This window comes from Podarcis gaigeae (assembly GCF_964106915.1).
Source record: "Podarcis gaigeae genome assembly, chromosome: 11".
Classification (NCBI taxonomy): Eukaryota; Metazoa; Chordata; class Lepidosauria; order Squamata; family Lacertidae; genus Podarcis; species Podarcis gaigeae.
In genome coordinates, this window is record NC_139687.1 from 28,884,990 (window position 1) to 28,900,685 (window position 15,696).

Here is a 15,696-nt window from a genome sequence, read left to right on the forward strand (position 1 = left end):
CACTAGTGGAAGTGGCAGGGCAGAAGGCGGCTAGACGAAAGAAGGTGGAGAATAGGCGAGAGCAAACACACACAAGCACATTCAGTTGAGTGCCTTCAGAATCCTTAAATTCAATTTAGTACCGGCTATGCCAAACACACACTATCTCTTTGCAACCCCCGAAAGAGAAAATTATTATGCAGATGACACAACCTTGATGGCAGAAAGTGAGGAGGAATTAAAGAACCTTTTAATGAGGGTGAAAGAGGAGAGCACAAAATATGGTTTGAAGCTCAACATCAAAAAAACGAAGATCATGGCCACTGGTCCATCACCTCCTGTCAAATAGAAGGGGAAGAAATGGAGGCAGTAAGAGATTTTACTTTCTTGAGCTCCATGATCACTGCAGATAGTGACAGCAGCCACAAAATTAAAAGACGCCTGCTTTTTGGGAGAAAAGCAATGACAAACCTAGACAGCATCTTAAAAAGCAGAAACATCACCTTGCCAACAAAGGTCCGTATAGTAAAAGCTATGGTTTTCTCAGTAGTGATGTATGGAAGTGAGAGCTGGACCGTAAAGAAGGCTGATCGCCGAAGAATTGATGCTTTTGAATTATGGTGCTGGAGGAGACTCTTGAGAGTCCCATGGACTGCAAGAAGATCCAACCTCTCCATTCTGAAGGAAATCAGCCCTGAGTGCTCACTGGAAGGACAGATTGTGAAGCTGAGGCTCCAATACTTTGGCCACCTCATGAGAAGAGAAGACTCCCTGGAAAAGACCCTGATGTTGGGAAAGATTGAGGGCACAAGGAGAAGGGGACGTCAGAGGACGAGATGGTTAGACAGTGTTCTCGAAGCTACCAGCGTGAGTTTGACCAAACTGCGGGAGGCAGTGGAAGATAGGAGTGCCTGGCGTGCTCTGGTCCATGGGGTCATGAAGAGTCAGACACTACTAAATGACTAAACAACAACAACAACAAGGCTTAAATGTAGGATTGTATCAAGAGAAAAACCTGCAGGTTATAGAAGCTGCCTTTCTCATCTCCCCTCCAAGCAGAAGCCTCTTTTTGGGGTCAAGGGTGTGCTGAATGAAGAGGATTCCAGGCGAGGAAGGTTTCTCCAATATCAAATGGAGGCCCCTTCCATGAGTTATTGGGGTTCCCCCTTTCTTCCTCAACCATCTGCAATACAACACTCTCAATTTTATTCTTGCCACCTAAAATTTGTTTTTACTCAATTTTGTTGCAGCAGCTCCACTCTTTGGGACAGTTTAGGATGCTGCAAATGTTAATGTTGCATTCATAGCCTCTATGAAAAATCCACCTACTTTAAGTTTCCTTTCAGCACAGATTTACTAAGGTTTACTGCATATTCCTAAGAAGGTGGTAGAACACAGAATGACAGAGTCCTCAGACTTGTCCAAATTACTCTGTCTGATTTTCATCAAAAGTATGGTGTGTTAATTACTCCCTTCCTTAAATGCTATGGTCCTGATCTTGACCTCTTCCCTAGCTTCCATAGCTGCATTTTTAAAAAAATGTATAATAAGCTGAATGATTTTTCAAAACATATTTACTTTAAACTTAAATAACTGAAAACTTGAAAGAATGCATGGAATATCCTTTTAGTTGCCTCTAGTAGGTAGTTCCTCTCTCACACCCATCCACCCACTCCAGCTATGCATGGCTTGTGCTGGTTAGGATTTGCTCCCAATCTTCCAGCTAGGTCAACCAAAAAAATTAAGATATGATAGAGGGTCAGTAGAAGAAATTCATATCAAAACAACTACTCACCATGTCATTATGACAACCGGCTGTAACAAATGTGCTTCTGTTTTAACTTATGACGATTAATTGCTTTAAGTAATTTAATCTGACAGTGGCAGGATGTTGAAAGACTTGTGAAGATGTCATAAAAGCGACCTTTCTGCCCATGTGCAACCAAAAGCCATTTTTAACAAGGAGTCTCAGAAAGAGTGCAACTTCTTTTGTACTTTGTTAATTAGTTATTGATTTGAAACAATGCACTACAAAATATTGTCAGATTAGCTAGGCGCCAACAAGGTCACAGTGTGACAGTCTAGTCATGATAATCTTTGAGTGTATGAGTTGTTGTTTTTTGTGAATCCTTTTGTTCTTCTATCCTGAGAGCTAAATTGTCTCATTATGAGGCTTATACTCCTGGAAGAATATTATGCAGCCTAGAGGCCTGTATTTTAAATGCTTACGTTTTGTAATCTAAAGAAAATCATACCATGTTAAAGTTATTATATGTCACTTTATTAGTTGTCTTTAGTTTTCTGTGTTAGTCATTCTTCTGTTGCACTTCATGTGGAATATGAGCAGAAGTGACAGTGAATTGTGGGGCTGTGTGGAATCCAAATATGAAAATAGCTGACCAATATATAGTCAAAATGTTTTTATACACAGCTTTTTAGAATCCATTGTTTCTTGTAGAAGGATAAAGATGAAATGGGAAATTGTGGTAAGTGGAGACCTATGTGTTTAAATTGCTGCACACTGTGAAATGGAGGAGGGAAGGGGCTTTGAATGCAAGCAAAAGGTTCCTGCATATTGTGGCTTATTAAAATGAGGTATGATTGTGACATTTAAATTGGGAATTTCGTAGCGCTTGCTTCTTGCTTGTTTCCTCAGTGTAGCGGGTGTGTAGTATCATAGGACTAGTTGTTCTCCTTAGCAGACTCCACCTTTTAGAACCTTCCTTTGGGAGAACTGTCCATTTATTCCTACTCTCTGCTTCCTGTTCTTTAATGAATAACCCATAGGAGGATTTCTTTTCTTATTCCAAGACTGCTTAGTTTACTCAGAGGTTTGTGGTGAGGAACCTTATTTAAAGTTCTTTGAAAGTCTAAGGACACCATCTTGACTGGACCATTTTGACACTCTTAAAGAACTCTAAAAAGTTGGTGAGATGGGGTATTTCTTTTGGAAGCCATGCAGGTTCTGCTTCCTCGGGACTTGTTCTCCTCTGTGCTCAGTAATCCTATTTTTCATAATGTGTTCCACCAGTTCTCCCAGAGCAGATGTTAAGCTAACCAGTCTATAAGTGTACAAGTTCATCTCTGTAGCCTTCCTTTTTTTAAAAAAAATAGTGTTATGTTTTCTACTTTCCAGTCCTTTGTTATGGAGACTGATCTTAGGGACAAGACAAGTTACATATTTTTGTTAGAAGATTGGCAATCTCACATTTGAGTTATTTAAGAACTCTCAAGTGGATGCCACCTGGATGCCACCCTATGATTTCTCTGTTTTTAAAACAATTTGTCAGCAAGGGCTTGAACTTTGTCTCTTGACACCACTATTTGCCTCAGTTCCTCAGACACTCTTTCTGAGAAAGCTAGTTCACAGGGATCTTCTGCTGTGAAGACAGAGGTAAAGAATTAATCAAGCTTCTATGGAATCTCCTTTTTCCTCCTTTAGCACACCTTTGCCTCCCTTGTGGCCCAAAGGTCCAACGGCCAGTTTCCTGTTTTTAATGTAAATAATTTTTGTTGGTCTTAATATTGTAACAATGTGATCATTGAGGCCTTTTTTGCATTCCTTCTTGTCTCTGCCATTTGGGGAGATGCATGTGCTCTAGGAGAGGTTTCTTTCAGCCCCATAAGCAACATCCCGACTGTAAGTGAGGTGGGAATGGAAGAAGCAGCATTTTTTTCTGAAGTGGAATGAGCCAAAATGTGCTGTAGAGGAAACAGATTTTATTACTTTATATTGCTGTATATCATAATTCAATTCCATTTCATGCAAAGTTACTCTATTACTGTTTGACAGTGTTTATATATAACCTATTGCAACATTATGTGCAATGTGTTGGCATGTAGTGACATTTGGAAAGAATATACACTTAGAACAATTTTTAATGAGTAGGAAGGTTTTATGTAAAATAAAACCTGCTTAGTTTCTAAAATTATCCTAGGGTGACCTTTAGCATATGGTTTGGTAATAAAAGATGTGTGTTGAGCATTAACCTTTGCTTCACCTATCCTCTGCCAAAGTCCTTTGAAATTTCCAAAAGTTAGAATGCTGAAATAATTTTTTGTTCCCTGGATCATAAATAGACCCAAGGAAGTCTGACACTCAGTGCTTCAATAATTATAAGTACATTGTGCTTCCATTCTACAGTATTATTTACAAAGAGGACAACTGGCTGCTTATAGCATTCATTACTTTACCACAGGGATGGGCAACTTTTTCAACTGTGTGGGCTCATTTGAAATACATTATGAAGATTACAGCTGGCCTGCATATTGAATATCATATAATTCACATAGGGTGGGTTTTTTGTGCTTTTGCAAGCATGATGGAAACTACATTTGAAGTGCAATCTCATGCATGTTTAGTCGGAAGTAAGTGTTTAATACCAATTCTTCCCTAATAAGTGAACTTCGGCTGTATTTCACTTTAAAAATAATATTTCTGTTTATAATGGTAGTTTGACAACACTGACAAAATCTACCTCATACATGATTACCTGCATTCAGCTAAAGCTTTATGCACTCTGGCAGTAAGTATCATGTACCGTCATCTTGACACATGTTCTACCTGCTGAAAAACTTTAAGTCAAGACTGCTTGTACGTTAAAGCTACTGATCCAGTCATCACAGTATTATTATTTATATAATGCCATCAGTATGCACAGAGCTTTACAGAGTACAAGACGACAAAACCCTGGTCTGAGCTGCTCACAATTTAAGGAAAATTCTGGGTTGAGAGACTACTCAACAGCCCAGCTCGTTGGGGTACAAGTCTCCTGTGGGTCCATGCAGTCAGTAAAAGAAGGAAATTCCAGCCAAGCAATTTTGGAGCAAAACAGCAGTCAGTAGACTTAGATTCTTTATTGTTGCGCAACAGGTTCAACAGCAGCAAGTGAACCCTGAGCATAGGGTGACATTGACTTTTAAAACTTTCCGACCAAATCCCAGAATACAGTTTGCACAGCATCATAAATGCATAATTGTTACATCACTAACATGTCACAAAAGGGGAGGGTTACACAAGATTAGCATAGACAGATATGTCAGGGCAACACCCAAGTATAAGATAAGCATAGGCAAACATGTGTTAAGGACCCACCACCCAAAAGTGCAATAGAACTTGCTTTGCATGTCTGGAGCCTGAGGCAAGTCTGGTGATGAGATTTGCTTTCCCTTGGAGATCAATGAGCCCAGCAATTGTCACCTCTGGGCATTTCCTGGGGTAGGAGGTGTGTATACATGTCTTCAAGCTTGGGGAGGTGGCAGGGAAAAGAGCCCTTTTTCCAAGGGTAAAATGGCGTTGGAATGGAGGAACTTGGCAAAGGGGTTGATTTGATATGATTCATAAAGCAATGTATCTTTCCTGAGCTATCAAGTCGAAAGGATATATTCAGGCATAATATTTGTAACATTTAACAACTTTAAAGATGTGAGCCCCCCCCCCCCCGTAATTTCAGTAACAATATACAGTATTTCTGCCAAAGGTTCTGGTAGCCATGCTGGATCCAGTGCAATCTCATCTCTACCTACCCACCTATGAGTCCCCGTCAAGAGCTTTTCTTAGCCACTAACTAAGCCCAGTTATTACATACTGGGAAAAGCTTTGCAATGCTTTTGTGTTTCTCTATGCCAGCTTTACTTTTAAGAGCGACCAGGCTTGTCCTATCACCTTTTTGAGCAGGACACTGAAATACAGGGTCTTGGCAGTGGTTTTTAATGTCTGAATGCCATCCATCACTTGCATGTCTTTAGGCTGCAACTGCCGTTGATCATGGCTGCAACCTTTCTAAATACAGTGGTACCTCGGGTTAAGTACTTAATTCGTTCCAGAGGTCCGTTCTTAACCTGAAACTGTTCTTAACCTGAAGCACCACTTTAGCTAATGGGGCCTCCTGCTGCCGCCGCGCCACCGGAGCACGATTTCTGTTCTCATCCTGAAGCAAAATTCTTAACCCGAGGTAATATTTCTGGGTTAGCAGAGTCTGTAACCTGAAGTGTGTGTAACCTGAAGCATATGTAACCCAAGGTACCACTGTATTCACACCCCTCTTTCTCATATAGTCTACAACATGTTCTGTGGAGCATTCTCTCCATGGAATGTCTATGCTTTGGGCTGTCTTAATGTCCTCATCACACTCTTTACCTGCAGCTGCTTTATTGGCTGGCACTGGATGCTTCCTCCCCTCACAAAGGCCATCAGAAGCAGCTATCCTGTAAGAAGCAGCAACAGCCAGCAATGTGAAATGTCATAACTGCCACCTACATGCTAGCTAAATAAGCCAGTCGTGTCCGACTCTAGGGTTGCGTGCTCATCTCGCTATAGAGGCCGTGAGCCGGCGCCGTCCGAAGACACTTCCGGGTCATGTGGCCAGCGTGACGAAGCTGCAGCTGGCGAGCCAGCACCAGCACAGCACACGGAAACGCCGTTTAACTTCCCGCTATAAAGCGGTCCCTATTTATCTACTTGCACTTAGGGGTGCTTCCAAACTGCTAGGTGGGCAGGAGCTGGGACCAAACGATGGGAGCTCACCCCGCCACGGGGATTCGAACCGCCGACCATATGATCGGCAAGTCCTAGGCACTGAGGTTTTACCCACAGCGCCACCCGCGTCCCTGTGTGTGTGTCTTAGGCCCTAAAAAATTCTTTGATTCCTTGTTCCCTCCCCCTTGGTTTCTCACGGGTAATAGTTGTCTCTTGGCTTCATTTCTTATTTTGCTGACTTCTCATATCTAATCTATATAGCAAGGTTCAGAAAGCGGAGACACTCCAGACGTTACTGGACTTTTTTGTTTAGTCGTTTAGTCGTGTCCGACTCTTCGTGACCCCATGGACCAGAGCACGCCAGGCACTCCTGTCTTCCACTGCCTCCCGCAGTTTGGTCAGACTCACGTTTGTAGCTTCGAGAACACTGTCCAACCATCTCGTCCTCTGTCGTCCCCTTCTCCTTGTGCCCTCCATCTTTCCCAACATTAGGGTCTTTTCCAGGGAGTCTTCTCTTCTCATGAGGTGGCCAAAGTATTGGAGCCTCAGCTTCAGGATCTGTCCTTCCAGTGAGTATTCAGGCCTGATTTCCTTAAGAATGGAGAGGTTGGATCTTCTTGCAGTCCATGGGACTCTCAAGAGTCTCCTCCAGCACCATAATTCAAAAGCATCAATTTTTCAGCGATCAGCCTTCTTTATGGTCCAGCTCTCACTTCCATACATCACTACTGGGAAAACCATGGCTTTAACTATACGGACCTTTGTTGGCAAGTTACTGAACTACAGCTCCCAATTATCTCTTAGTTGCTATACTGAGTGGAGTTGATGGGGGGAATCTAACAACATCTGGAGGACCCCAGGTTCTTCCTGCACCCCACTATATATAATTAATTAGCCAAATCAAAGCAGCTCTTGTTACCATTTAGAGCATTCTGGCTCTAAAACAGACAGATCAGGTGTCTGGAAACCCACTATCAGATCAGGATTGTGGTAGTCATCCATATCTATAATTTTTGTCCCAAGCATCTGATGATCATAGGTACACTGCATGGATGCTTGATTTAACATTAGTGGCAGTCATGAATAAATTAATTTGTCCAAGCATTTTCTGAGCACTTATACTACCTGGTAACATTTCACACTAAATCTTAGATACCTGTTCATGGATTTCATGTTCTTCATAGACCTGCATTCTGCTCACGTCTGACATCTGCTCATCAGGCCACTCTTAAATTGCTCTGCCTTGCCTTCTATAAAGTGCCCTTGTTCCATCTGCCCTGTTTTCCTCCATGATTGTTGGTGATACGCCCTATTTGAACTGGTACTACAGCTCTCCATTATGTTTATTCTATTCTTATTCTATGTCAAACAGGACTGAAAAATACCAGTGGGATCAATAACTTAGTTGCACTGAATAGCAGACTAGAATAGTAATGATTAACACATTGGTGACAATTCTCAATTCAAGGGGCATCCAGAGCGGAAGGTGCAACTATTACAATGCAGTAAATGTTTTATTGGCATTTTACATGGTTAAAGCAAAACCTGTTTTGAACTTTTGAATGAGCTTTGATGAAAAAAGAGATTATGGACAATAACCTGTTTGCTTCATTTGGATAGCATCTATCTGAATACTAAAAAAAATCATCAGTATGTATACTGAGATATTTTATTGCTGGACTCGTGTAATCATAACTTGATGTTGGTTATATAGGTTTTGTGTTTAAAATACTTCGACTTCTATCTATATAGTTTCTAAAGTGAGTGTATTCTGATGAATGAAGCTCGCATTCAGCAAAACTAATTGCACTTTCCACAGGAAATCCTGTCTAGGCTGAATCAGGTGTGTGAAAGGGTGACAGATTTCCCACATCCTAATATTCCATCCCAAATATGCCTTTGCTTCTTCCTGCATTGGTGACCTCTATTGTGAAGTAAAATTTCTGTCTACGCCATTTTATGGGGGTTTGTATCCAACAGTTATGTGAGCAGAGATCAGCTTGTGCAACAGACCTTTCTCTTCCCCCATTCAGCCCATCACTTTCCAGAAGTGTTGAAAGTGAGACTTCTGAGCAATGGGAGTTGTGTCATGTGTGGCTGTGCTGTGAGGAAGAAATTGCTCAAAATTGAATGGATGGAGCTAAAACCTAAGATACCAAACTTTTCCCTTTTTTAAAGAAAGGTAGCCCTTATTGCCATACACATTGATTTATACACATCAATAAATGTTTCTGGACATGAATAGCGTGTACCAGGAAAGCTGTGTTCCCATTGCAAATTGTTGGCATCCAGCAGTTCAGATTAACATTTCAGTACATGGCACTGGGTTACATACATAGAAAAGTAAGAACATATGTAAATACCAAGTGCATATCTGAAGTCATGCTGTAAAAACCTAGAGGTTTAACATGTTGTTGAAACAGTTTCAGTTTGCTTTTCAACTGTGGAAAGGCTGATTTGACTATGGTCTACTTCTTGGGAGAAAGTTCTCTAGTTTTGTATTTTGAAATTATTACGATTGAGCTCCTTGAAAACATTGCAGGATTTCTATCTGCCTAGCAACAGGTTAGCAGAACGAAAAAAGAAAAAAAGAATCAGGATAATTTGGCATCAAAGCAGGAAATATGTGAACCTGTCACTGTAAGCAGTCTCAAAGGGCAAACTGCTTTGCTGGAGCTAATTAACCTTAGGAAATAATTACACAAATATGCAAATGTTGTTTAGATAATTCCATGTGTTATCAGCTCAGGTAGTCCATCATAACTGCAGACCTTGCAATGCCTAGGTATTAGTATCTGGTGTAGTTGATAAGGCTTTGGTTTCTGCCTGCCTTCAGCTTGGTATTTAAGAATTAATGATGGCAATATTCCATTCATGATTTTAACCTGCATTTTGAAAGCTCCAGAAAACACTGTATATACTGTATGCACACTGCTTATCTGTGGACACTAATGGTTTGATTCATTAAAATGTTATATGCCTCGCTGGTCTTACTTGTCAAACAATGCTGTGTTTGGGTTTTTTTTAAAAAAAGACTAAAATAATATTGCTTAATGTGTAATATAACCCAAACAAGCTGACTAGATATGTTTGTAAAATGCCTCATTTTATATACAGTGGTACCTCTGGATGCGAATGGGATCCGTTCCGGAGCCCCGTTCGCATCCTGAAGCAAACGCAACCCGCGTCCGCGGATCACAATTCGCCGCTTCCATGCATGACGTCATTTTGAGCGTCTGCACATGCATGAGCGGCGAAACCCGGAAGTAACACACTCCGTTACTTCCAGGTTGCCGCAGAGCGCAACCCGAAAAGGCTTAACCTGAAGCGACTTCAACCCGAGATATGACTGTACAGAAAATTTTCTTTGAATCTTGCAAAGGTCCTGTTGAAATTATCCTGGTGAAAGCCAGTAAACTTCACAATGGGGTGGTTTCAGTTATATTTTTCTCAAGAATAGTGGATACAAAAATGGATAGAGAAATGTTTTTCTCACTCATATAAGGGCAGAACCTCTGGTTATCCCATCAAGCTAAATGTTGGGACATTTCAGGGCAGAATTTGCTTCCAGCTTTAAATGGCAATTAGACAACTTCATAGAAGATTATGGCTTTCAGTGGCTACCATAATGGGCTATTTACTACCATGTTGGGTTCTGAATGGTAGATAATAGTAACATTAAAAAATCCATGTTCTTCAAATAATAAAACAATAATCAACTTGGCCAGCCAAACACATGCCAGAAAAGAAAGGTATTTGTTAGAAAGCAAAAAAGCCAGGTGGGAAGGCAAAGATAAGGTGAGGTGGGCCTGGGCCTTAATATCCAGAGTTCCTTCCTATGTTCCTGCCAAAAATTAAAGCTGAGATTCTCCTCTTTTAAATAAGTGTTCCTTATTTGCTATTCTTGTTAGTTACTCTGCCCTATTTTATTGTATTCATTAAGCACATATCACTTTGTGCTCCTCTGGCATCAAATACAAGGTAAGTGGGGCAAAATTGCACAATTTTCTGCTACAGAATCCTATAAAATTAAGCTCCAAGGCAGGTAAGGAAAAGTACCAAATGACAGTATTGTCTATTTTCCCTATTAATTTGGAATTACCAGTTCTTCCTAGCAGCAAAATAAACAGGTTCTGCTTAGGCCTACCTCTACAAAACCATTAATAATAATGTAAATATAATTAAAGAGGGACGCAGGTGGCGCTGTGGGTTAAAGCCTCAGCGCCTAGGACTTGCCGATCGAAAGGTCGGCGGTTCGAATCCCTGCGGCGGGGTGCGCTCCCGCTGCTCGGTCCCAGCGCCTGCCAACCTAGCAGTTCGAAAGCACCTCCGGGTGCAAGTAGATAAATAGGGACCGCTTACCAGCGGGAAGGTAAACGGCGTTTCCGTGTGCAGCTCTGGCTCGCCAGATGCAGCTTTGTCACGCTGGCCACGTGACCCGGAAGTGTCTCCGGACAGCGCTGGCCCCTGGCCTCTTAAGTGAGATGGGCGCACAACCCCAGAGTCTGTCAAGACTGGCCCGTACGGGCAGGGGTACCTTTACCTTTACCTTTAAATATAATTAAACATGTTGTGTTTAACTGGTATATTTATTAATATCCCACCCTTGTCTGGTATAAATCTTGTGTTCTATAGAACATTCAAAAGTTAGAAATAAAAAACCTTTTTTTTGTACACTTTCCCTTAAATAACTAAAGTTATCATTAAATGAATATGCACTGTAGCTTTTCATTTTATGGATTTTATATGTGATCAAATAGCCTTTTATTATGTTTTTTTCTTAAATAATCCAAATTTCCCTTATCTTGCTGAGTAGTCTTTCGTTGAATTTCCAGCTCACTGGATTGACAGGTGCTCAATATCTGATATGTCTGATAATTTTAATAGTTACTGACAGATAGTAAGATGTACTAATTCTGCCTTCTCCTAGTAAGAGAACTAAAATAAAGATAATAATTAAGAATAAAGCTTTTAAAACTTATCACTGCATTAAATGACTTGTTAAATTCTATTCATAAAGTGTTAACTTGTTTTTCCCCCAAAAAAGAGACATGAGATTTGTCTAATTAGGCAGGAATTTTAAGGTTTTAAACCTTTTGTGAAAAGAACAGGTTCATTAGATTGAACAAGGAAGACAAAGCCAGTAGTTACAGCTGCCTCCTTTCATCCACAAATTAAAATGAATAGGGATGGTTCTACCTTGCATTCTCTATCTCCTGTGTCTCATGGGCTTTAGGTAAGGTAGACTCTGCATTACTATTTAGCTTCCCATAGCTGGAATTTAAAATGTTTCTATCAACTCCTCCTTATTTTTCTGCTACAGATTTTGGTAGAACTTGACCTTAAGGTTTGACCTCAGGCTGCTACCAACACTATCTAATTCTCCTTTTTCCCATAAAGCTCTGGGGCAAGTTTCCTGCATGTTGTTTCCCTAGTCTGGTGATGTAGAGCAGATTATAGGGATCAGGTGCAGAAATAAACACAGTGCAACAACATCACTATATTAATCATATCATATTATCACAATATAGGTAAATGTTTGTTTCAGTGGGACAGCTATTGAAAGGAATTAGATGGTCTATGACCATTGTATTTCAGATGTAATAGGTTTTAAATGTTATCTTAAAGTGCATAATACAGAGAAATGTAAAACTAAACAATGATGGCTGAGAAAAGATTAGGGTAGGGTACGTGTTGCAAAATAATTGTGATTATCAGTTTCTTTCTGTTTTGTACTTGCCTCTGGTCAGTGTGTTGCAGCTACAGTTCTTCATTCTTCCCACTCTTGTTTGTTCTTTAATTTTTCTCTTCTTTAAAAGCTCCTTAAAAGTTAACTTCTTTTGGCCTTGCTATCTCTCTTTTACTTTATATTTCCTTCTGTTTCTTTTAAAAAAGCTCCCTATTTTATAACATGTGCAAGTTATGATGTTCCATTTTCTTCTTAGTGAATGTACTTCATGTTAGGAAGGGGGTTGTGTGTGTCTGTTTAAAGAAGTGTGTGGTGCATATCTGCATATTATTTCTCTCTTTTTAAAAAACCCTTCTTATCCATTGTGTTTCTTGTCTATTTGGATTATAAGCCTCTTGGGCAGGAACTTTTTGTTTACTTTTTTAAAAAGCATCTAGCATATCTCAAGCTCCAAATAAATAAGCATGATCATAATTAGCGTTATCTTCACTTTCTAGGAAAATGGCTCTCCTGAAGAACATGCAATTTACATATGGGACCACTTTATCTCCCAATCAGCAGCTGAAAATGTTTTTTTTGTGGCTCACAGTTATGGTGGACTTGCATTTGTGGAATTGGTGAGTATTGCTGTTTGGTTATTCCTTATTTTCTTTTGTTCACATAGTTGCCAAAGTGTTAGGTATTGTTGTTTTTAAGTATGTGGACTTAAAACCATATTTCCTTTATATGCTATGGCTATGTTCATTCATTTCCCCCCCTTTTGCTAAGTAAAACAAGGCTGGATAACCTTTTTTGACCCAAGAGCCACGTTGACAGTCAGGCACCCTTAAAAGGCCACATGCTAGCTGTAGACAAGGCAATGTATACATGCACATATATGTATGCAGAGATGCAGAACTCTATTTCATTCTTTCACACTCTCATTTTTTCACATATACACACATACACAAGCAGTCACGCACCCATGCATACATACATACAAACAAACAAACAAACAAACAAACAAACAAACACAGATGCACACACACAGCATTTCCATCCATCCAGATCATTCTGTGCAAAGTAAAGTATGACACTTCTTCCCACCCTCCAGTCTACCACTGTGCCATAGGGCATAAAAATTCAGACTTTAATTATTATTATTATTATTTATTAAATTTGTATGCCACCCTCCTTCCAAAGATCTCAGGATAGTTCACAATCTTCTGAACTAGTCATGCCTATATCCACCTCATTTCCAGCCCCTCATTCTTTCCTGCTACTCCAAACCCCTCTAAACTTATCACTTCCTTCTCTTTTTAGGGGGGCAGAAGTGATGGCGAGAAAAATTGCCCTCTCTCCCCAGCTCGTCCTCTTTCTTTCCCTCCTCCTTATCCCATCCTAATCAGGGGACATGGTGTTTTATGGGACAGTTGTTTGTTTAAGGGAACCTTTTGTATTTACATAGGGCGATCAAGGATGGGATGAAAGGAGACTACTTCCCCTGTTTTTTTTATACACTCACATGCTCTTGTGAAGGGATGTGGGGAATGTTGTAGGAGGCTGCTATGGTGATGGCTTTGGATGGCCGAAAAGAAGTAATAGAGATAGGCAGGAAGAATCACTGGACTTCTTCCCTCAGTCCTTGGATTTATTTGCTACATTTATATCCCATTTTTCTTCCTAGGATCTATGCGTGAACAGGGAGAGGAAGTCCATGGGTTGGGAAACTCATTTCTTGATTTGAGGGCGAGTCTTGTGAACTCCGGGGATTTGTATTCAAGCTAGGCTCAGTTGAACTTTCACGACACCCATAGTAAGATCCTGCCCTTCATCTCAGACAATATTGGAAGGGCCTCCATTATTGTAATGAGAATCAGAACAACCTGTAACTAAATAGAATATTGTGGGCGATTTGACATAGGACATGTTTACATTTTGGAATTTGGGTCCTACAGGCATCTAGAAAGGTTTTGCCCATTTTAAATGGGTAAAAGGGCTGAAAATACCTATATGGCCCTTGGCTCATACAGTTTATTTCTCTTTATCTCAGACCTAATAAAATTAGTCCTTGTAGAAGTGTTAGTAATTTTCTCGCTCCTGAGAATTTGTAATATATTTCCCCAACCTGCTTATCCCCTCCCTTGTCCATGGATGGTGTTATTTTTACTATATAAGGATACATACACATTCAGTTTGCTGTTAATATACAGTATAAGATATTGGATTAGTATCAGCATTCTCAATAGACATATCTTTTGTTCATGCATTTTGTCTGTGGGTATTTATACCGGAGAACAAAATGATGTGATATGACTATAGTACTGTGTTTTTTTTATTGTATGTAAGAATGAATGATAAATATGTGGGCATTTGACTATTGCAAAAACTGAAATAGAAAGCATACTGGACCATATTGCTTTGTAATTCTTTGAAGGGTCTCATGCCCTTTGGTTTCTATGCAATTGGGGGGGGGAGCACTCTAGATATGTTGTGAGTGCAGTTTATGCATGCTGTAAAGGATTGCCAAGAGTGGCTCCTGTTGCTTTAGCACTTTCTGACTAGCACCTTTAATGATGTAAAGTAAAGCATTGCTCTTTTGTTTTTAGGCAAGATATTAAACATGCATGCGATGATTCTGATATTCAGTTTGTCTTTTTGCAAGTTATTCCTCCTGTGAATGAGTATGTCATGAGTTGCATAGTATAAGTAGGAGATGTCACTGTTAAACAGTGCAATCATACACATGTCTCTGTGGCTTCCTCTCAGGTAAGGGGGCACAGGATCACAGCTTGAGTTGTCCCCTGTGGCTGTGAAGACCTTACCTATATTTAAGCTTATTTGAGGTAACTCAATACAAACTTGGGTTTCTTTCACTTGTTCTGTTGGGCAACCAATAAAGTATATTACTACATTTTGTATTGTATTACGCTTGTGGCTGTGAAGCCTTTCCATAAATAGTGCATATGTTAGGAAGTGAGTGAAGTGAAAAGAAGGTGGGGAAAGAGGGAGTGAGATGGGGGAGATTCCAAAATCATTCTGTTATCAGTTTTGTGGGGGAGAAATTGCTTGATTTTAATTTTTGTTGGCATTTCACTCGGTAGGGCTAAACCCCAGTTGACTTAATGGACCAGCTACCACTGTCCCTAGCTATAATGAAAATAAAAAATGGCAATACACAAAAACAAAGTGTGTGTATGAGAGAGAATTCAATTCCTTTTAAAGTGAATGCTTTTCTAGGCTTTTGTGTGTGCTGTGCAATTGCACCTAGTTATTGAGGGGAAATATTGCTTTCTTGTAGTGTCACAGTTGATATTAAGCATAAGACAAAAGCCGTTAACAACAACCAAAGTCTTTTACCAAATCACATCTCTTATGTTTCCAAATTTGCAGCTCTAAACTGATAGTATGTCACAATTTCGTTCAGTGCACCTAAAACAAGTTGAGAAACTTATTAAATGTCCCCAAATTAACAAGTGTCTAGATTCGAGGCCTTCTTTGAGCTTGAGGCCCCAGGCTAAATGGCCCTCCTGACCCCTGACCCTGACTACACCCATAGTTAATGGTATGA

The 15,696-nt window shown here is 40.1% G+C and overlaps 1 protein-coding gene across 8 annotated transcripts in view; it reads left to right on the plus strand.

Moving 5' to 3' along the window:
* The window catches only part of ARB2A (ARB2 cotranscriptional regulator A), a 211,560-nt gene that overhangs the window by 95,915 nt on the left and 99,949 nt on the right, over nucleotides 1-15,696 (plus strand). For all 8 annotated transcript variants that reach the window (XM_083703286.1, XM_083703284.1, XM_083703287.1 and 5 more), the window contains one exon: nucleotides 12,644-12,763. In XM_083703286.1, the coding sequence (XP_083559412.1) occupies nucleotides 12,644-12,763 (120 nt within the window). The remainder of the gene's footprint in view (nucleotides 1-12,643; nucleotides 12,764-15,696) is intronic.